At 38.8% G+C, this 23,382-nt stretch overlaps 1 protein-coding gene and 1 pseudogene across 1 annotated transcript; both read left to right on the top strand.

Moving 5' to 3' along the window:
* The first annotated feature begins 6,586 nt into the window (after window positions 1-6,586).
* LOC122356122 (potassium voltage-gated channel subfamily G member 3-like) lies at window positions 6,587-12,954 on the top strand. The gene is given in 3 exon segments (XM_043254600.1): window positions 6,587-7,276; window positions 7,278-7,727; window positions 10,823-12,954. Coding segments are annotated over 3 exon segments (1,251 nt in total). The 5' UTR covers window positions 6,587-7,121; the 3' UTR covers window positions 11,469-12,954.
* A 2,020-nt stretch (window positions 12,955-14,974) lies between these two features.
* Window positions 14,975-18,770, top strand: LOC122356064 (annotated as a pseudogene).
* Window positions 18,771-23,382: the final 4,612 nt, after the last annotated feature.

The following is a 23,382-nucleotide window of genomic DNA, read 5'->3' as shown; positions in this document are numbered from 1 at the left end:
GGTCTGCCTAGTCACAGTGCACCTGTCAGCAGTTACATCTGGACTTCAATTAACGGCTAATTTTTATTTGAGCATCTCTGTTGACAATAAGTACTTGCACCATATGTCAATTTTCTAAGTGTGGTACAGAGAGTATTAGTAGACTGGTAGGGGTTAGGATTAGAATGTTGACATGTTTTGAAAAGCTGTCTATAGCCAGTAGAATGACTGTTGAGAGAAGTGTTATCAGATAATAACTAGACAGTCTACTTTATACTTCAATGAAAGAAGTTGATATGTGGGTGTAAAGTTACTTATTGTCAACAGAATGTTCATATGAAACTATCAAAATAAAGTGTTACCTAATTATCTTTAAAATAACATCATATGACTAAAATCAAATCATATCATCTTAGATCATACTGACGTAAAAATTATGGATTTTGTGTTGATTACAGAAAATTAATTTGAGGCGTGATGCCAAAAAGACACTCGAGGCTATCCCTGCAACGGCTTGGCACGTTGACATCAAAATTTGCGCGTACCATTGTCAACTCACATACACCACATCGATTTGTTAGCATCGCCACTCTATTGGCCAAAACGTGATCAGCAACAAATTCATACCAGAGGCCTTAATTGGCTTCTGGCAACTGATTTCCCTGTTGATCTGAAGCTTTCTTCGTTACGCTTGCACTCGTAATTGCTGATTGCAGCAATATTTCTTTACTTTTATTGAATATAGAATACATTAAAGGAAAGAGGAAAAAAGAAAGAAATTCACAATATTCTAATTGTTTTTTGAGAAGCACCTATACACTGTAATTTTTGATCTCTCCCAACTCAAAATGTTCTAGTAAATTCAATGAGTCAGTAGAAAATTAAAATTTTTACAGTGTATCCAAACTGAACAAAAATAGAGGTTCATGCTGAATGAGAAAGCAGAATAGAAAAATAGAGTGCATTAAGCTATAGATCAAACTCTTTGAAAACATGAATTTGCTTTGGCCTGTATAATGAACACAGCAGTAAGAACATTAAAAACATTAAAACGCTATAATGAGAAAAGAAATCACCACGAATCTAAGTAAAGTGCTTCTGGCATCTCAAACTAAATGAAGCCAGCTTTGTTCTTTATACATTTCACAGTCCCTTTGTCAAAAGCAAAATTCTTTTGTCTCCCCTTTTAGGATGATCTCAACAACTCTGTAATAGGATGGCAAGACAGCTTTTTAGTAGCCTTTTAAGATGTCTGGGCAAAATCTAAGAGCAGCATAAAACTGAGAACTATATCGAGAAGAATTTTAGAGTATAAATATAAAAATGCTTCTGAACAACCTCGAGAAGATTGAAATACCCTTAGCCAGATGGCTTGAAATCTGCTCCAGAGTAGAATCAGGAGCAATCAGAAAATGCTCACCCTAGTGAGAAAAAAGATTCATGGAAATGGCCCTCATAAAGATTCATTTCCACACTTGTGCACAACCAATTTTAGAAGTTATTCAGCAGTTCTGAAAAAAGCCGGATCGTCTAAAATGACTTGGACTTTGAATCAAGTTTACAGTTAAGATGCGAGTTGATGCAATGCCCATAAGACAGACTGAGAGTTTCCTGCAGAAAGTACAGATTTAGTGACTGTCCATAATAGCTCGAAAGCAGAAATGAAAGGTTGAGAAGAGGTTTCAGAGGGTACAGTGGAATATTACCACACTCTAGATTTTATTCTTTAAGGAACTGCAATGAATTGATCACGCCAGGCTTGCATGTCAACATCTCTTGGCGCGCTTCATTTACAAATGTGTTTTTAGACAGAAGATTCTGGGTATGCACTATACACTGTTAAATGATCAATAAGAAGAACTACATGTTTATTTAGATCCGTATTTGGGGTGAAATAGATAAACACTGAAAGTGCTGATGAATCAGTGAGCAGATGATAACTTTGAGGATTTGTCCAAGAAATTCATTGTTGTCATGAACTTTTAAAGAAGGAAAGTCTCAAAAGAGGCAGAAATTGGTAACACTGCACCTGCTCCGGGTAGTCAAAGGTCTTTAAGATTAATGAATTTGCTTGTTAGCATGCGTATTACTAGAATGTTAGCCATATTGGACTTAGAATATTAACCTTATTCCTGCAATACCACAAATTTATTGAGGAAAATTCATAGTTAAGGTAGTGTGTTTGATTGAATGTTTTATGAGCTTAAGTTCCGTTTGTGTTAATGATTCCTTGTAAGTCAGACCTTCATCTGTCCGGAAAATGTTTCTCTTTAGGTTTGTGCATTTAACTGCATTCGTGATTTTATGTCTGAAATTGCTGAAAGTACTTGAGCGTATTTATATAATTCCACCATTGAAACAGCACAGTCTTGTAGGATGGGTTGAGCTAGTGGAAGTGCATCTATTTGTGTTCTGTGCTATCTGATGACTTTCCAGAGCATATTCAGCACTCTGCACTTTCAGTTGAGGCAGCAGCTTGCTTGTGGGCCTAAGTGATGGAGGAGGCATTTAAACTAAAGAAGCAGCAGATAAAGGAAGGGAATGGAAGAGGAGAGAGCCAAACATACTGAGGGGAAAAACTGGAAAACACTTTCAATCAAAAAGCAATTATGACAGAAGAGATGAAAACTAGACGTTGGGTGGTGTTATAGTAGAGTTTGGTTGTTAGTGGCCCAGCAGTTTGTCTCTAGTTCTCTCTCCTCTTCATCCATTGGTTATACAGCCACGTTACAATGCGGACTGACATTATTTATCCCTGTGACTTAATATACACAGTTTTTACACAGTTATAAACTTTAAACAAAAAGTCATGCTAAGACCTACATTTAAGATATCTTATTTTAAGGTCCTTACTGCAACTTATGTTGGCAAAGAACCAAACAGCATATAACCAGCATTTAAAGTCATAAACACCATTTGCTTTCTGCTTTGACATTCATTTTAAAAAGTGGCCTTTTGAGGATCTGTTGGTATCTGTTGATATATATATATATATATACACACACACACACACACAATTCTATACAGCTCAATATATTTACTAGTTTGGAACTCACTTTCAGCATGTCATGAAATATTTTGTCAATGTGAGTGTATGGTTTTGACATTAGCAAAGGAGGGGGTCCTGTGCCTGCAGGGCTTCCTCAAAATGGCAGTTTCATATTGTATATTTAATGACCATAAATGGACTAGTATTATGCTGATCGCTGATCCTAAAAATCAAGGCTTAAGGATCATCCATTTTAAATCTCCCCCCAGGCAACCGAGACGTCTTTGACTCAATAAAGCATAAAATAAAAATGAAGAACCGAGTGATCAAAGCAGCAGCGAAGGGCGTGAACCAAGTTAATATTTTTGGCGAGCCATCAGGTCAGGTTGACTCTCAACCACCTACGCAACCTGGCTAGAGACAGGGCAGAGATGAGTAGACGCAATCGTGTATAACCGTCTTAATTATTTCGATCTGGAGCGAGCTCGTACAGAGGCGTAGCTCATTAATGCGACAGCACGCGACATGGACCCACCAGGCGAGGAGGTAATTAGAGGCATGACGAATCCTCGCGGATTTCTGCCACGAGTCTAATTAGCGTTCAGGGCACCGGGTCTGACTGACCACACGCCACCACTCCAGCTGCCCCTGCGGAGACGGACACGCAGTTATCTAGAGAGGGCCAGACCCTTAACCCCGCCGCTAACAATCCGTGGAAGACACGGGAGACGCCATCGCGGCATGCAACTAACGCGCACTCGAAGAGGAAACGGTTTTAACTTCTGCTTGTTTTGATGTATTTGCTGGCACCAGCTGTGTTTAAACGCTGAATAAAAACTTACATCTGAAGTTTTTTTGTTTTTATATACGCACGAACTTCGCACTTTTATCAAACCTGGTACCGATTGCTAAGATGAAGAGGAGCTCTCCGCTTTGAAGCCATGCTCAGACTTGTAGGAGGTTACACCCCTGCAGGACGACCTGCGCTTTTCTCTCAGCCACAAAAGGGATTTGGAGGAAAAAGTCCATTTCGAAACTCAGCGTGAATAATTACGAAGTGCTTTCATCACGAGAAGCCCAGACGTATGTGAATAAATGAGGCTGGAATATTAATTATGAAATGGTATGAGCATGCCGAGAGTAATCTGGAGGGCCAGGCTGAGCGTGCCAAACCGCTTTTCGAATCTAATGAGCGCATGATAGCGGTAATTAGTAATATCGGCATTACTGTATGATGAAATCAACAAAAATGTATGAAAAGCATTGGGGTGAAAATTGTAACTATTTCTTCTGTCTTTATACAGCTGTGAAATCTGACAACACAGTCAGGGTCTTACTTGGCGTATTTAGTTGTTGTTGTTTAATATTTTTGGTTATTCGTGTAGAACATCCATGAGCATAATTGCTGTATTATGAGAATTTATGCATGAGGAGGAAACCAAACCCTTCTGCTCTCAAGAACAGACCTTCTATAAGTGCTTGTATAAAACGAAAGGCGGCTTAAAAGGACAACTACGCCTCTTCTGATATCATTTACTCACCCTTTTATTGTTCTAAAGGAATATTCCTTTTTGATGCAATGGTCTGAGAAACCAAAGGACTTTAATATAGAAAAGAGTGATTATTCCAGATGTATTTGTTTGTGTGCTTGGATTTTTTTTTTCCCTCTCTCGGCCTAACATGACACACAGAGAACAGTGAGCAGTGAAAGCATTAGTTCTGCTGTCCAGATCTGTTTTCATTACGTTCAATCTGTGAAAGAGACATAAACAAAAAAAAAAATACAAGGGTATTTTAATTAAGGAAGGCTCATTGATCTTATCCTCTCATATTGTGCACAGTTGCTCTCTGATTTTATTGCATGCATCTGCAGTAGATTTCTCATGGACGGAACCAACATTTTTAGAGCTGAAAACATTCCCTGTGGCGAAAAGGCTTTGTGTCATATTTCAAAAAAATCTTATATTTTGGCTTCCTCTGGTATCTTGTTGTTGTTGTTATTAAATATGTCATTAATTACGCAACAGGGCTAAGCTTACGCCAGGACTATAGGCCTTAGTTAAATTAAGAGAGCGTGTTTGCAAAAATGATTATAAGAAAACATTTAGGTGTGTGTCTTGATGACATTTATATATTTTATTTTATTTATTATTTATTATATTTTATTATTTGTTTTTAAGTTAACATTTACACAATTGTTTTTCAGCTTCATTTCAATTACTGAAGGAAATGTAATGCTTCTAGTTATAATTAAAATAATCTTCCTCTGCCTTTTTATTAAAGCATTATGTGGCCGTTCTGATTGACGGCGATTTATCATTTCTTAATTAGCTTGTCTGTTTGTAGGTTATAAAGCCACTCTTGTTCTCTCTCAGAGGAATTGTGGCCTTTCTCCTCTCGCTTAAATATTTCGCTCCGTAAAAGGAGTTATTTATGCCCCAGACGTTTTTATTTTCTTCATTACAGTTTGGCTGATTGAATGAATTTGAATTAACTTTAAAATGCATTATATTTTCAGCTTTGAGCCCGACTCCTTTTTCATGTTGCCGGGAAGGAGCTTTTACGTAACGTGTGGGTTATGGAAAATAAAACAATGATGATGCTGTTGTTGTTTTTTCTGCCCGGGCGTCGATTGTTCTCACGATACTTTATTCTGTTTGGATGAGGTCCTCATTTAGCACAAGACTGTACTAAAACCTGTTTTTCAAAGCTCTCTCCCACTAAATCGCTTTTTAATTAAAGTAGATTTATAATCAGGACTTTCTATTTGCTGTGGGTAATTAAAGCCCGTGGCAGGAGCTGTAATTATCAGTCTTTAATCATTGCTTCAAATTGAACAGGGTTCTGCACATAGTTCATAATCCGATGTCTGTATCAAAATACTGAACCGAGTCGGGGATGATATCCCTTATAATCATGTTCACGCACAGGTCTGAGGCCTTCAAGAGTAAATGTCACTCACAATGCAAGGGGGGACTAACTCAATAAATAAAGTGAACAGGCGCCCTCTAGCTGCCATTGTACCTTTTCATTCTTCACTAGAACTTATTCCTTTCTCAAAGAGCAGCATACTAGATTATATTAAATATGAACTATGCTATACTATAAGTAACCTTACAAAACTGACGTCAAGTACTAGTGAAAATATGATTTCTGATCACTTTTGTTACTTTAGCAACTGTGGCTTTTCACCTTTTTTCACCCAACTATAAACCTAACCATTTAGAATTGGCAGTTAAGAGTTAAAGCACGTGCATGAAGGCAAAATAGAACTCGTCCCGTGTTTTGTGCGTGATGCGCAAGAATTAAATTGTAGATAAACTGCGGTTAAATCCATCGCAAGCGTTCCATTGCGAAAAAAAACAGCGATGAGAAAAGTAACAGGAGTGAGTGATGCGCGCGGGAACTCTTATAAATTATATGGTGAGTCATGCTGAAAGACTGTCAACAGTTCTAGGAACTGTATCATAAGTGAAATCTGGTAATGCACTTGAAATATGAATTATGAAGTTCGTTGAGTGCGATAGGGTTACACTATTTAAGGCGACTTGCTTTGAAGTTCTCCAGACGGTTCGGTCTTTCCAGTGACGCTTCAAGTATCTACATTTTCATAATGCATTAACTGTATTTTATAATGCAAAAATGTATTAAAAATAATAATTGCTAAAGAGCTGTGGCGTTATGAAGATTGCGCGAGATGCTAAAGTGGACTCTCATCACAAGCGTCTCCTGTAATCTGTGGGTAGACGGCAGAACATCGAGAGGAGAGACCTGAGAGTACTTCTGGAGCCGTGCGTGCGTGCGTGTGCGCGCACGCATAACATCACCGTTCGCGCCTGGTGCATCGCTCGCAGGTCGGGATTGATTCGGTGCGTCGCGGAAACCAAAGTGCCCTCGCGATGCCGCGTGCGTTGAGTGGAGATCGGCGGGGCGCAGCCGACGCGCAGGTACAGGCGCACCGCGAGCGCGCGAGTTCTCTCCAAACCGAAGACGCCGAGAGGAACGGCGTTATCTCCGGCCGCTTCCCACGCCGCGTGGTGGACACTTGAAGAAGGGGGAAGCGTGAACTTTGAGCGCCGAAGCCGGGGAGCGTTTGCCGCGACCCGCCGAACATGACTTTCATCTGCGCTCCAGGATTTCAAAGTTCGCAAAAATGAAGTTCGGCAAAAGCGTCTGTATCTTAAACGTGGGTGGCACCAAGTACGCTTTTCCAAAGGACGTAATCAAGGATTTCCCTTTGAGGAGAGTGAGTCGTCTCCACAGTTGCGCCTCGGAGAGAGAAGTGCTGGAAGTGTGCGATGATTACGATAGAGAGGAACGAGTTCTTCTTTGACAGGCATTCAGAAGCGTTCGGCTTCATCATGCTGTACGTGAAGTACGGCAAGCTGCGCTTCGTCCCGCATATGTGCGAGCTGTCGTTTTACAACGAGATGATCTACTGGGGGCTGGAGAGCTCTCATCTGGAGTTCTGCTGCCAGCGGAGGCTCGACGACCGTATGTCCGACACGTACACTCACTTCACCGAGGAGCACCACAGAGCGGCCGACGACTCGAGGACGGACGCGTCCTCGAACGGGAAGCGGGACTCGAAGTGGCTGGAGCGAATGCGCAGGACTTTCGAGGAGCCCACCTCCTCCCTGGCCGCGCAAATTTTGGCGTCCGTGTCGGTGATTTTTGTCATTGTGTCCATGGTGATACTTTGCGCGAGCACTCTTCCTGACTGGAAAACTGCCGAGAGCAACATGGTGGAAGAGCACAGGTACACAGACTCATTAGAGCATCCATCCGGGTATTTATGTTTTCTTTCTTGATTAAACTTCCTAACTTTTATATATATAAAAAATAGATACATCTCACAGGGGTCGTGTACGCTGGATGCGTTCTTGTGTTCAAAAACAGCTAGACGCCGCGCATAGCAGACGAAACGTTGCGTGGGGTGTCTTGAATAGTTCACAAATTTTGAATGTCTTTTAAAGAGCAATTGACAATTAGAACTCTTAATAAAACGCGAGGCATTATAATGTAATATTCACGCGCGCATACGGACAGCTGTTTTGTTTTACGCGTGCCTCCGTGTTAAAAACCGCACGACCAGCCCAATGCTTCTCATCTCCTCTAATAACTTTACTACTGAATAGGCCTACTTTAGCTCATAAGGAGGAAAAGGATCCTGAAATAAAGGAGTCTTGTATATAAACCAATACAATGCATATACATTAACAGATGGTGTCTGTAACTCTAACATAGCGCATTGAAAATGTTAAGATACTGAAAATAAAGAGGCCAGAGATGGCCGTCTAACCTGTTTATAATAATCCATTAAGCACCTGGACATTTCATCCTTCTTATTTTCCATCACAATGCCATGAATTTCATTATAACTTTGTGCTCTCACATCCCCGACTAAACTATTATTTAAAAAATATTTGAAGTTTTATATAGGCTATTATGCTTTGTATGGATATAATTAATATTTACCTGACAAATATGGTTTTCTCATAAGTTAATCTGCATAAAAATGTGGTTAGTTGTGTGCTGAGATGATACGCAGTGTGCAATTTCTTCCATTTTATTAAAAAAACAATATAATTCCTTTTATTTCATTGAGTTTGTCATGTGGTCGGTTGCACTAGTTGTTCTAGGCTAAAAAGGAGCCGGGCGATGTCTGTTGCGTGGTGTCTCGTGCCATGTGCGGTCAAAAACGATTCAGCTTTTAAAAACACATCTCAGTCGCTTTAATCCAAGCTGTTCGTCCAGCCGTTTTAATACAAGAACACATCGAGCGTGTACGTGCCCCTATTCCTCAAAGCAACGCCTGTAAATATAAAACCCACGTCCACAGCCACACTTGTCTACGGTCTTCTGTATCATGTGCATACTTGTCATGTTGTCATATTTCCTAAATGTCTGTCTTTTATCTTTCAGCATGAAAAGAAGTCATAAGGTTTCATAGTCTAGTCGACAAATAGCCTACTCGAGCGTCTCAAAGCTCCTCGATTTTCACTGATTGTGAGCTCGGTAGTAGTGTGCGTAGCTAAAACCGAAGCGAAGCTGGAAAGCGCACTATTCTGAGGAAGATAGAGCTGTCTCTCTCCCGAGGCGCTGAACGAAGGTTGAGAGGCAGCGGTTTTGTAGGTCACGTGGAGAAACGGATTCTTAAACGGCAAAAAATGTCAGCTGTTTGAAATGATTTAAGCCGTTGTTTCTGACCCTCTTTAAAGCCGCTTTAAACAAAAAGCTAATTAATGAAAAAAAATGAGCAAAAGGTGAGTCGAATACCGGTGGTTAGAAACCTGCAAGAAACGGTTTTATGAAGAACCACTAGAAGAACTAGAATGTTAGCAAATTTCTTTGTTTTTAATATCCTTTTAACCTGTGTTTGTCTGTTCCAGTATCCATAACTGCCACGTGGACTGTTCTGAAGGTACTGGTACCTGAGGAGCAAACTTCCATACTGTGTGTGTTTGTGTGTACAAAATATAACATGGTCTATGTTGCTGAAAAATCAGGTTTGTTTTTCAGCTGTCATTAGTATGAGTGATTATGTCTTTGGGGACAACTTTCAACGTCTCCATTTTCCCTCCGCTGCGCTTCTATTCCAGCTCAAAGTTGACTTCTGTCAGAAAAACACGTCTGGCGTGAAAAAATCGTCAGGCAATTTTGTTGAATATAAACTAGGTTTCATTCCACTTGATGTAAAATGGGACATTTTGCGCTTCTATTTTGGGGTATGAAACGCTGGAACAGAAATAGGCTACACCAGTCGTTTCCGTGTTTTTAAAGAAATGAAATCTGAATGCGTCTAAAATGGAAAAACAGTTTTTATGTCCAACTTGTCAAGTGGTATTGAAACAGCAACTTGTTTCTCTTTCAGAGAACCAAAGAGAAATAAACTCCGCTCTCTGTTGCCAGATCTGTTCCACCAGTTCTCAGCTCAAAATTCTAATCTTCAAAATCAAATTTGTAATTACACTTATTTGGTTTTTGAAACAGAGCGAAATCGACAGGGCTCTGAACTGGAATGGTTTGCCTTTATTTATTTATTTTAGTTATTTATCCAACCCTTTAAGCCCCAGCAACCGTTTGAACAAAATGCCAAAACTCGTGAAGACAATAAGCGTTGACGCATCTTCTTAATATTAGTGTACTTTTGTTTTTTTTACTCAGTCACAACAATTACTAGCGTTCTGTGAATGCACTTCAATCCATTTTTCCTGTCTGGCTTTCATCAGACATCATTACTGTCATCATTAGACTCTGAGAAGAATACAAATACCGTGATCAATATTGGCATTACTCCATAAACGGTGTTGCTAGGCCTTATGGGATTCCAAGCGGCTGCATGGATTAAATAGCAGAGTGCACTTCAAAATGCTTCAAGACAGTAGTATTTCAGTTTCACATAATACAAATTCTTATTTACTCTGCTTTTGTTTCAGTTAGCAATTAGTTAATGCTCGTTTGGATCACAAGTCAACGAAAGAGCTGTTCATTTATTTATTTGTGTAATTTCATCAGTTCGTGAATTCTAAGCCATCATTAAAGTTATAGGCGCAACCTTGCGTTATTGAACAGAGGTGCAATTCTAAACGAAGCCAGCTCATTCCCAAAGCGATTTCTGGCTTTTTGACCTCGTAGCCTCAGAAATTTTTAGTCAGCTTTTCAAAGGAGTGATGTGTAAATCATTCAAGATGACGAATCTCAGTGAAAACTTTAAAATGGCTTTGAATTATTTCCAACTTTGGCACCTTGAATGAAACATCTGATGCTGTTAATGAGAATGTGTTCCTTATCCCGTTCTTTCTCTCTCAAACTGTCTTTCTGTTCTTTCCCCATCACTGCGCACCTGTCCAGGATCATTGAGGCGGTGTGCATCGGATGGTTCACGGCAGAGTGCATCGTGCGCTTCATTGTGTCTCGAGACAAGTGTGAGTTTGTGCGACGCCCGCTGAACATCATAGACCTGCTGGCCATTACCCCCTATTACATCTCTGTCACCATGACGGTTCTGACCGGAGAAAACTCTCAGCTGCAGAGGGCCGGCGTGACGCTGAGAGTGCTACGCATGATGCGAATCTTCTGGGTCATCAAGCTAGCGCGACACTTCCTAGGGCTCCAGACTTTAGGGTTAACGCTGAAGCGCTGCTACCGTGAGATGGTCATGCTCCTGGTCTTCATTTGCGTGGCCATGGCCATATTCGGAGCGCTGGCGCAACTTCTAGAGCACGGTCTGGATCTGGAGTCCGGGAATGAGGAATACGCTAGCATTCCTGCCGCCTGCTGGTGGGTTATTATCTCCATGACCACTGTCGGCTATGGAGACATGTACCCCATCACTGTGCCGGGACGTGTGCTTGGTGGCCTGTGCGTCGTGAGCGGAATAGTGCTGCTGGCTCTTCCCATCACCTTCATCTACCACAGCTTTGTGCAGTGCTACCACGAACTCAAGTTCCGCTCGGCTCGCTGCACCCGAAGCCTGTCCGCAGAGTTCCTCAACTGACTCTTTCTCTAGCTTCCCGCTAAAGAAATCAACGGTTGGCGCAAAGGTCTCCATCTGCCGTGTTCGTCTCCAGATCAGCGCCGCCGAGCTCCAGTATGCGCTGTATCTGTTACTCAAGGGGCTGGAGGAGGCTGCCATGGTGACGGTATCACTAAGGCCAGGTGTCCTTGACAGGAGGGAAACTTTCAGAGGCCTTGAAAAGACTCAAGCCCCGGCTCTCTCAGAGATCTGTTCATTACCTTATACGTGTGGCGTTCCTCCAAAGGATTTCGCTTTTGAATGCCACTTAGGCAGCCCACAGTGTTGGCAAGAAGATACGAGAGAAATAATTGAATCATCTTGTCGCCCAGGAACCTTTCTCTTTGATGATGCCTTCATTTATAAGCAATGAAGTTTTAAAGCAGTACCACTTTTCCAGCATTTAAAATATTGAGAGCCTCTTTTTTCTTTTCTTTTTTTTTTTTTTAAAGGACAATAGATTACAAAAACATGAATTTTAATCAATCTGTTCCACTTTCTGCATACTCTTTCCAGGCTAAATTGTTGTGTAGACTCAATTCAGTGTGACAGCAAACCTCCAGAGGTAGTGGGACATAATGAGCGGAATAGACTGAGAATTACAAGGATAAAGTGAGAGCTGTGTGGGCAGCTATGCTGAGAGGAACATAACATGCCATGGAGAGAGAGTGCTGTCATGGAGAGTCGGGTGTTTTGGATGACACCAAGCAGAGCGCGTAGAGTTCTCCCCAATCTTCTACCTATGAATGTCCTCTACCGCTCTGCCAGTTTTCACACGGGATTGAGATGCCTTGAGGCTTGTGCACCCTTGGAGCTGCTCAGAAAGCAAGGTTCTGGAGATCTTTAGTGACACAGCTACCTCAAGGCCATCTCCTCCCATGGAGTCACCCATGACACCCACTTCTCCCCGACTCACTGCTGTCTCTATGTTGTTGTGGCTCTTATGTTCCTTAATGCTCTTAAGGGAACATAGAGAGAATGTGCCGTTATCTGGGTTTTTTGTCTCAACGCATTTCTTTATGTGCATCATGGGAGGGCCGCTGCTAAAGGAAATGAAAAAACTGTGTGTAAAATTGTGACAAAAGAGTTATTTGATGTCAAAAAAGCATGTAAATAATGTTGGCCTGTTTACATTTTTAAATGGAGGCCAGTAGTTAGGGAAAAGTCATTAGGAATATCGACCCTGTTTATTTTCTTGGGGCACATTCATCTGTGCATATTATTCCAGATTCCCAAAAAGTCTTAACAATTTGATCCACCAATTTGATTTTTTTGTTTGCTTTTGCTTTCAAATCCTCCCTTTCAACCACCTAGTCCATTATGGTTCCCAATATCAGATATAAAAAGGTCCTATGCTAGATTTTCCTCACTGAATATGCTGTTGTTTTACACGTGTAAATATTCAGAGCACAGAAGTAAAACAGATTCATGTTGAAACATTTTGCATTTTAGAAATCTGCATCATTTTTATACTTTTGTTATGAGTACATGATTCGTTTTATTACGATAAACATTTTATTGTCAATGTATACATCTCATAATACATAATAAAATTATAACTATGATATGGTACACTATTTAACAGTGCAATAATAATGTCATTCGTTTTGTTTGGATCAGTATAATTAAAAAAAAAAAAATATATATATATATGTTTTTTTTTTTTTTATTATTATTATTATTATTATTTTTTTTTTTTTTATCTATTTATTTATTTTATTTATTTTTTGTGTGTGTGTGTGTACAAAATATCTTCCCATTAGCAAAACGTTTTTTAGGGTTTTTTGGCCAAAATATCTGCTACATATGTCAGTTCTTAATATTGAAATCAGGATCGCCAAATACAGACTAGAAAAGCAAGCATCAAACTTTCACCTTTTCTAAGAATAGTTCCTCTTGTGCAAGGTGCAGTGCCTCTCTCCTCGGTAATTACCACATTCTCACTAATCATCATCATCTTTATTCATATTCCTCACAGCAGTTTATGGATGGAAACCAGCAGTCACCCACTGCAGCAATGGCTTTTGTGAATTTATAAACGGAAGTTTGTGTGATTGGAAATAGATGCATTCCGTTTTGGGTTACAGGAAGCAAAATGTGTCAGACCAAAATGTGCTAAGATTTCCCTCCTCATTAATTAAACCTCCTGAAGAGATCACGCTGAGGTGTTCTCCAGTGTGCCTTCAGATCACTCCAGACACAGGCTCCCTGGGCTCACATATGCGCACAACAACACCCCGAAATTAATGTGAAAGTGAAAATAAGCGAAATCCCTGAAATTAATTGCAGACCGCAGATGTCAGCTGCCACTCATTTGTTCTTAATACACTTTCATCCCACTGCTTCATTAATCATGATAAGCATAAGGGAACCGGTTTGCTTTACATGCAAATACATCAGTGCTCTAATGAAAAGCTCATGACAGCTAACAGCCATTAACATATGGATTATAACATCTCTTAAACCAATAGATCTTTCAGTTTGTCAGTAGGATGTGATCCGTTTCACTACTAAAATCTCAGAACAGCAGCAAGCGATGTCCTGGAGGAATGTGTAACAGTTTTTTTATTATTATTATTATCATTTTTAATGTGCGCACTGAAAATTCACATTTGACACTATACACCATCATATGACTTCTTCAACTTCATGTGACACAAAAGTGGTCTCAATGGACATATTTTGTTTACTTACTGTATTTATTTTAATATTTCTCTGTTTTAATAATGGCTCTGTGTTGTACGCTAACACAACCCATTTAAACCTGTTAGGATTTTTATTGTTATTATTGAACATTTTATTATTGCTGTAACAACAATTGTGCATTATGATCATATGTTGCGTATCACTGATATAATAGCTTGGGCTTATTACACATGACTTGAGCTTTTTGTAGGGATTTTTATAGCCCAGTAATGTTTAGTTATAGACAAGTGTTTGAAATCCTGCTGTAAACTACAGTTAGGCAATTTTTTCCTTCCTCTTTTCTCTGCATTCACTGGTAGGGCTACTGTAAGCTTTCAATGTATTTTTTAAATAGAAGTCTATTTTGAATAAACTAGAATCTGCCTCTGTGTTAGCTAAAGCGGGTCTTGAAGTTCACGAACACTGGATATTAATAAATAGTACAAAATAAATGCCTGTTTTGTGGTCTTATTTACTGCTCTTCCAAATAATTACATAAAACATTATTTCATATGCTATGTAAACCTGACATTTTTTTTGATCATTTCTTCAGCAGCCATATATTACAAGACAAAAATGTCTAAATCATAGTCCTTTTTTGTGTTTCTAAATAATGTTAATCGGACCTTATTATAGTTATAAATCTCAAACAAGTGTAGAATAAGAAAAAGAAAGGTCGTTTTCTGAAATAAAACGATATTGTGGAGAAATGTTATATTATACTGAACAAAAACCTGAAGTTAGTAGGTTGTGACGGGTTTTTTAATCGGGCAAGAATCGGGCTGCTAAGTGACGTAATTTCCGCCGGGGTCCTCTCAGTCTCGGGCACAGAGAGCAGGTGGTGGGACACGATCCTGTCTGCGGTGTGACTGACGGTATTATCAACAAAAATGTACTATAAGGTCAGCGGAGTAACCGGAAAATTAACGGGAGCCACAGCAGCGTCCGCTTACAGCCCGCAGGTACTCAGCCTTGTGTTGCTGTTTTACGAGAAGCGAGAAACTGAAGTGACCTTCACAGGAAGCGCTTCAGACACCTCAGCCGTTGCGCGAGGCTGCCTTTTATTGCGCTGATAAACTCTCAGCTACCCTTGATTTACTATCAAGGTGGCCTTTGTTTATAACTAGCGCAACGCGGGCTAGTTCGTCATTAACCGTAATGAATCCGACTGATTTAAAACCGACGCTAGAGTTGTAATATGGCCTCAGCCGTGTTGTATAGCTTGATAATCACAATTCATCTGAGCTCCCGAAAGCCAGATGTTGAAAGGAAGCATAACGAAGCAAAAAAAATGTACCAGATAAGTTAAGGTGTGTGTGTGTTTAATGTCAAGGACAGCTGTATTTATTCCCGTTCCGTTCTTTTAGACTGAGCATGACTGAGAGGTTATGTTTACCTTCAGTCTTCCGCCGTGACCTTGTCTATTCAGTCTGTGACTTGCCTCAAAGAACTCTTGTCGTTCATTGATGCCTTACATTCGGCTGTTCTTCCATCAAACAGACAAGGAAACATTGAGCAAATCTTCATGCAGCACTTTTCCGTAATAAAACAATTCACTCTGACCATATCTCAACCTCCAAAGAGGACGACCCACTACAAGAGAATGATTTTTTGGATGTCTGGTTTTAGTGTATCCATGTTTAGATGATTTAGTGTTATGGTGATTTTCGGTGAGATACGGTACGAGTGACCTTTGTTAGGTATTTGTGTCCTTTTGAGTTCAGAAGAGGACAGTGCCAGCATAGGGGTCTGGATTATTATTAAAATGCATAAATAATGGTGGTAGTCATTTGTGTGTGCCCTAATGTCATCTATGTCATTGTGTTTGTCCTGACAGGGGCTGAGGCCCACGGTTCCCTCTCAAGCTCCTCCTATGGTCTTTGCTTTACCGACCAAGCTCGTATCTGAGACCGAGTCAGTGGTTCACTACATGGGAATCAACAAAATCCCTGATCTGCAGAAGCTTTTCCAGGTATTGGTTCTTGTTTTGTTTTCAAGTCAGCGATTTAGATGTTTCATAACAGAAAAGGTCTACTTTTTTTTTTTTTTTGGAATTGGACGCAAACCAAAACGGTTTTTTGGCATCAGTCCTAAAACGGCTTCACATGTTGCAACACCTGAGAAAAACAAAAGGCTGAAAGCAGTGTTATAAATGCAAACTCTAAATTATAATTGGAAAAACGTTCAGGTTTTAAGGCGCCCTTGCTATTATACATTTAAATACTCCGTAATATTAAATCGCCGAGGCTATTTGCCCCTATATACATAGCAATTAGATGTTATTTACACCAAGTAAAAATAGCAATGGATTCTGTTTAGACCAATTGAAAAGAGCATCATTATTTAAGTGCTTGGTGCACATTATCTGCACCTTAGTATTGAAGTGCATCATAAAACAGAATGCAACTTGAGTGTAAATGTTAATTTTGATTCAAATGATTAAATAATGCTATGGTTGACGCCCTTATTGGGACAATAAAGCCCTCCCTACACCTACCCAATACTTTTTCAACTTTTTGATCATTTGCTATTATTGAGCGTAAATGCTTTTATGATGTCGAAGGCAGATTCAAACCTACGTCGATGGTGTAAAAACATGATCGCAATACGTTGTGTAATGTGTAAATAGACACTCCAATGTTAACTAACTACTTTCACTTACAATCCTATTAGGGATAGAATTAGAGTTTGACTTGAGGTTACTTGCCTGTATTAATGTATGATGCAAGTATTATGTAATGTGTCTGTAACAAGTGCAACATAAAATAAGTGTTACCCTAAATTTCTAGCATCACAGATCATTAGCAGATGCATAGTCCTTAACTGATTCTCTAGAATTAAAAACAATTAAAATAAATTAATTTGAACTAAATGTATATTGTTCATTTAAAGTTGAGTATTAACACTGTTTACAATTTTATTCCATCATTTGATTTGATTTAATTAGATTTCCAATCTAATGCTGAGAACTATACAGCTGGCATGTTACAATAATATTAAAATTAACATTCAGATTCAACTGATATTTATTATTTGAAAAATCGACTCAACTCATAGTGAGTTGTAGGAAAACTTACAAATTAATTTTGATATTAACAATGGCAATTGTTTGTGTTCTATTCTGTTGTATAAACAATAAAAGGTGGTTGTCATAGGTTGTGTTCGTAATGGATATCGGTGATACTTCAGATATTCTACTAACCTTAACTTTAATGACTGTTAGTTGACATGGAGCTGTAGAGTATGAGTCTAATTAATAACATCTGATACTTTATTTGAATGGGTCTTCAACATATAACACGTCAACTTATTATACTAAACCTAAACCTACCCTAACAGTCTGAGAGTTAGTAGATATGTAGTTACTCATCGTTAGTAGTCTAAAGTGGACTATCAAATTAAAGTGTAATAAATGTGATATAGTGCATATATTTAGCAAGATCCTCATCTGAGGAAAATGTAGCATTTTGACATTTTTACCTATAGTTTACTGATGTTTTTCCAAGATTGAAATGGATGCAACACACATTCAGTATTTGTACCATTTCAATAAACCTTCGTGTTCTTTCATTTTTTTACTATAACTAGTCATAAACAGGAAAAGATGATTGATTCATCTTCATACTCCTAATCAAACGGAGATCTGTAAAACTATATGAAAAGACTGTCAAAATTATATATTTTTTTACTTATTTAATGCTTGAAGTTATTCTTCATATTCTTCAAATGAACCATAATTCATTCATAATCAAAAAGTACAAACTTTACTTCAATTATTGGATAATAGGCAGACTACAAGTGATGTTTAGGGACTTTTGTTCATTAAAAGAAGCTCAATCACAATTGATTAATCGTTATTATCAGCCCAGTCCTAGACTGAAATAAATCAAATTTCTTATCTAGTCTGCTTCTGGATTTCTGCAGGACTTGTTCCTCATAGATAGATTTGTTTTTAAACATTTTATGTATTTGCTGCAACATGGACTGCTATATGTGTATATACTTCTTTCTTTCTCATTTTGTAAAAAACACGTTTTTTTAAACAATTTGACCTGTTACAGAAAGGTGATGGAGCCCGGTTCACCTGAAGCGTGGAGTCATGGACAAAATGTTGTATAGGACCACGATGGGCTTGACGATTGGCGGCACCCTCTACTGTTTAATGGCGCTCTATATCGCTGCCCAGCCCCGAAAACCACAGTGACCTGCCCTTCACCTTCCCTTTGTAATTATCAAATATATTGTAATTATTTTGGTTGGACTTTTGTCATTTTGCTCTAAAAAGAATGTGACCGAATTATTTGATTTACCCCAGTATTTAGATCTCACTCACTGGTTACACAAATACATCTCCATCAATCTGATTTCATTGCATATGTCCGTTTATTACAGCGTGGTCAATCATCATCTCCTCACATGCTCATTCTTTCCAGGCAGTTGTTTCTCTTAACGGTCTGGTTTTAACAATCAGAGATATCGAAGTGATGCACACGTTGATGAACAGATTGTATCTTTTGAGTGAATGACAGAGAGCCTGTAAATGATGTCCTTGCGATGTGTACCTGGCAGAATAAATCTATTTTGTTTGTAAAAAGTGAACAAAGGAACCTTCTTGCGTGTCATCTGTTGTGTGAGCCGGAACAGTCTGGATGGCATTCGATTATTAGCTACAACATCCTGTGGTCTCGGGCTCTGTCTCATCATACAGGATATGAGTCTGATGGGACTGTAAGTGTTATTAGTGTTAATCGATCCATAAAAGCATTTCAAAACCTATAATTCACTGATATTAGATTAGTTCCTTGGGGTACAACGTTATCAGTCACATTTAGATGCGTTTTGGGTCAGGCAAATAGGGAATTAACATTTCTATCGATTCTTGACATTAAATTGCAAATTGGCACAATCTAACAGTGCTGCATTATGGACGTTATTGATTTATGTTTTTGTAAAATGCAAAATAAGCTTCTGTCTTGGATTCCTAGCAGTGCTGTATTGATTTTTTTTTTCTGCCAAACGTTGCATTTAAGGTTTAGTTAAAACCCTGAATCTTTAATACGCAGTTAAGTTTAACCCAAGCTACTTAACATACAATCGTTTCAGTCTCAAGCCTGTGGTTCAAATGTTAACCAACGGTGATTTAAAAAAAAATGTTTTGAAGAGATTTGAACCTGACCTTTAATACCAGAGAAAAACAGTTATTTAAATTATTGTTTTTCATGTCTTTGCAGGGCTGTGTTTGACACCCGTGGATTAGAGCATTGAAAATAATGTTAAAAATTATATTTAATTCATAAGATGTGCCATGTGCTTGTTTGAGGACATCAGGACCCAAGTTAATATTTATAATTTATTTTACATTTTTTTTTACAAAAGTTTATGTATAAAGATAATTCTCAACTATAATGATTCGACATTTTTCTTTCTGTAAAATGGTCATAAACGGGTTTCATAATTATAATTATTTACTTTGCATATTAATGTTTTGGGGCAACATGTAGTGAAAAAAGGAGTTTAATAATGGTAGTAATAATTGACCAGATTTTCATAATATTCAATAGAATATTGAAATATAACTTCTTTCCCTATTCATTTGCTATGGCTCCCAAATTGTATAATAAGTTTTTAGTGTCTATGTCTTCACATAAGGACATGTCTGAAATCAACGTCCTATTTTGACACAATTAAAAAATTTTTTGATTTAAATAAATTACAAAATAATCATTTTCCATAATAGTGTCGCTACATTAATTTCAGACATTTTTGAAGACAAGAAAGGGAGTGGTCATGGTGAAACAAGCAATCATTTGGTATCTCTGAAAAGCTCTGAATGTGCTCTTTACAGGACATCCAGACTTGTGAATTCTCTAATAATGTCCTCATATGTGGAAAGATAACAATTTGGAAAGAATTTCAGAAGATTTCAAAAGAAAAATATATATATTATAGATCAGGGTTCCTCAGATCTTACCCTGGAGGTCCAAAGCACTGCAGAGTTTAGCTCAACCTGATAAATATCACCTTCCTGTGATTTCCTAATGATCCTGAAGACACTGATTAGCATGCTCAGGTGCGTTTCATTAGGACTAAAGCTAAACAGCAGGAAAATGGATCTCTTAGATTCAGATTTGAGGATCACTGTTATAGATAAGATATTAAAAGATAACACACACACACACGCGGGTTATATTTCTATCTAGTAGCAATCAGTTCTTTGGCTTTTTGTTTTTTTCTAAAAATTATTCTCGTGGCAGTCGCCTTCAAAAACAACATTAAAAATAAAAATCCCTGAATGTTAAATGTTGTATCTCCCATTAGCCATTTTCGAATCATCCATTATCCTTGCATGCGTGTCAGCTTGCCGTCTCTTATCTCTGTTTGAATAATAGTGCGGTGCACAAAAGCTGATGCTCAATATTGCCACGCCTGCAGTCGCTTGAAGGCGCGGGGTAATCATACAAGACTGGTATGATGGACCCATCTCTCCAGATAGTGATTACAGCCGGACAGAACACGGTGCCCTGGTCACACAGGCCTTTGTTGCCATTAGACCGATAGTCTGGAACTTCCAGACAACAGCGTCATTAGTGTTATTTATGCCATCTTATCTCTGTTTGCTATCGACCCGTACGGCATAATTGCATATTTGTTAATGCCTATGAGACACGATCATTTATTTGCTGAAGGATTACAGCCACAGCGGTTCTCATAGCAACCGACTGGGTGTGATAACTAGCCTGGTAAAAACCAAAGCCCCTACAAACAACTACCCTGACCTCACCTACACAAAGGAAGGCTAATGCAGGTGAAACTGACACACGCTAATTGAGAAGACCATCTGCTGTCTTGTGTTCTCGCGGCACACTGCGTTTCTGCTCCCGTGTATTTACTCTATATCGACATTGTGATGCATTGTGTGCAATTTACGTTTTTTAATAAAATGTGTCCTTGAGGTCATTCATTAAAAGCACGCGCTCAGGAAGCCGTCCCAAAGAAAATGTCTAAAGGGTTTGGTTTATGTTTTGAAGGACTGGATCTTAAAAAAAACATTTGGTGTGGCAATATCATGATAAAGTTGTCAATGTCAAGATTCTGAGAAAATCAAGTAGTGGCTAAAGTCAATAAGTATTATAGCCTCAGCTAAATGGCACTGAAAACCTGGTTCTTGTTCTCCCTTCCTCAGATTGAGACGTTTTACAGGCCTGTCATTAAAAAAATCTATATTAACTGTCTGAGCCGATACCCTCATAGCCAGCATCTTTCTGTTCTTGTATGGTCTTCTATAAATAAATCATGGCAAAAACAGGTCTGTACCTCTTGTGAAGTAGAGACTATCTGTACCAGTCAACTGAAGACCTTCTCATTTGTTCCCTCGCAGAAATGATTGGCTCCTGCCACCCAGAGGGAACGCTGTTACCTAATGATAATTTGTCTCCTGTGTGTAATTTTTGGAAAGGCTCTCAGCCGGTGTAAGTGCAGAAGTGCTTAGCACAGAAAGTCCCTGTGGTGACAGTCTTTAGTGGTTAAACTGTGTTGGTGATTTTGATTTAAGTACTCTCCAAAATAAATGTGTTCGGTGACTCTGACGAGGTTGGAATGCAGTGCAGCATACAATGAAACGGTATAAAAACCAGGGATGATATTTAGTGGACGTAGGAGTTCTTTCAGGTACCTAAAGTGCATCTATTATGACTTTTTTTTTTTAACTTAAAACCAATGGATGCACTGTAGTGAATGGGTGCCGTCAGAGTGAGAGTCCAAAACATCACGGTAAGCCACAGTTATTCAATTTATACAATTTTCCGCAGAAACCATCCTAAATTTGATCTTACGATATTTTCTCAGGTCCGATTCATAGAATGAACGTTTGAACGGAAAACTCGCGAACACGACTCTCAGACGTGAAATCTATGAATCTATGACACATTCTAAAGTCGATGAGCAATAACGTCTGTTATATAAAATAAAAAGCCTATGGCATTTTGTTCGAAAGCAATATTAACATGCTGGGAGACTTGAAAACTGATGTTTTACAGTCATGAACACGATATTCTTCCAGCAATTGTGCGAAAACTACTCTATTATTCATTTCTTTTGAAAACAGCAGTGAAGTGTATTTATTGGTACATATTTCATGTTTTGCTAAAAAGTGCACCCAGGTACATTTATGCTAATAGACCGTGTAGTAATAATCAGAAGGTCCATTTTCCAATGCAAAGAACATATAGTGTAATGGAAAGGTTCGATGAATGTTAAAGATTCTTATGTAACTAAATACCAATAAAGAATCTTGGTCACACTTCTGTTTGGGAACCAGTTATCACCTTTAACCAACTATAAACTACAATTTTGCCTCAAACTAAATGGCTGCTTATTAATAGCCAGTAAGGTAGTTAAGTTTATTTATTGATAGGGTTAAGGGATGTGCTTTATAAGTAATAACAGCCAACATGCTAGTAATATGCATTATAATAAGCCACTAGTTAAAAGTGAGGACTGGTAAGTAAAGTGTTACCGATCCGTTACATTCTTGGATTAATAGGCATTGGATTACAAGATCATCATAATGGGTTGTGGGATATTTGTGCATTTTGTTGCATGTATTTGTGAATTGCAGGGTATGTGTGTATAATGCTGTGAGCTAAATAAAAATGACCGGATCAGTCAGTCGGTGATCGTCTGGCCCATTTCTCCCTTCATTCTGCAGCTTTCCAAGCTTCTCATTTTTACATTTTTCAAAGCTCTGGTGAGACCCGACCTGTGCTGAAATAGGGCTTTCATGACACTCTAACAGCTCTACTTTCAGGTGCAGTGCTTGACATCTTGCATATGATTCCCCAGAGCCAAAAGTGCTCCGAAAGGTGGCTTCTCTCAAAACCACATGTTAAATATTTTTCTAAAGCGCTCAGTATACTGTATATACTGTCCCAGACTCTTCTCTGAACTGTCTGTCTCCTCTCACAGTCTCAGAAGCCTCTTCCTCCCCCTCACATCCCGGTTTAGATCTCTAATCAGCCTTTCATGAGTTGGCCAGTCACAACATCTGCTGTTTATTTTATGCAAATAAGGATTTATACAGACACACAACAAAATTGAAATTAACGAGGCATTGCTATGTCAAAGTCTCTTATCAGAGGGTCTAGTGACCCTAATTTTCACAGAGGAGAGCGGAGGAGTTGATGGCAGAATGGCTGTGGAAAAGAAGGCGCAT

The sequence above is a fragment of the Puntigrus tetrazona genome, chromosome 13 (genome assembly GCF_018831695.1).
Source record: "Puntigrus tetrazona isolate hp1 chromosome 13, ASM1883169v1, whole genome shotgun sequence".
NCBI lineage: Eukaryota > Metazoa > Chordata > Actinopteri > Cypriniformes > Cyprinidae > Puntigrus > Puntigrus tetrazona.
The sequence above is the reverse complement of the archived record's forward strand: the minus strand, read 5'-3'. Positions and strand labels throughout refer to the sequence as shown.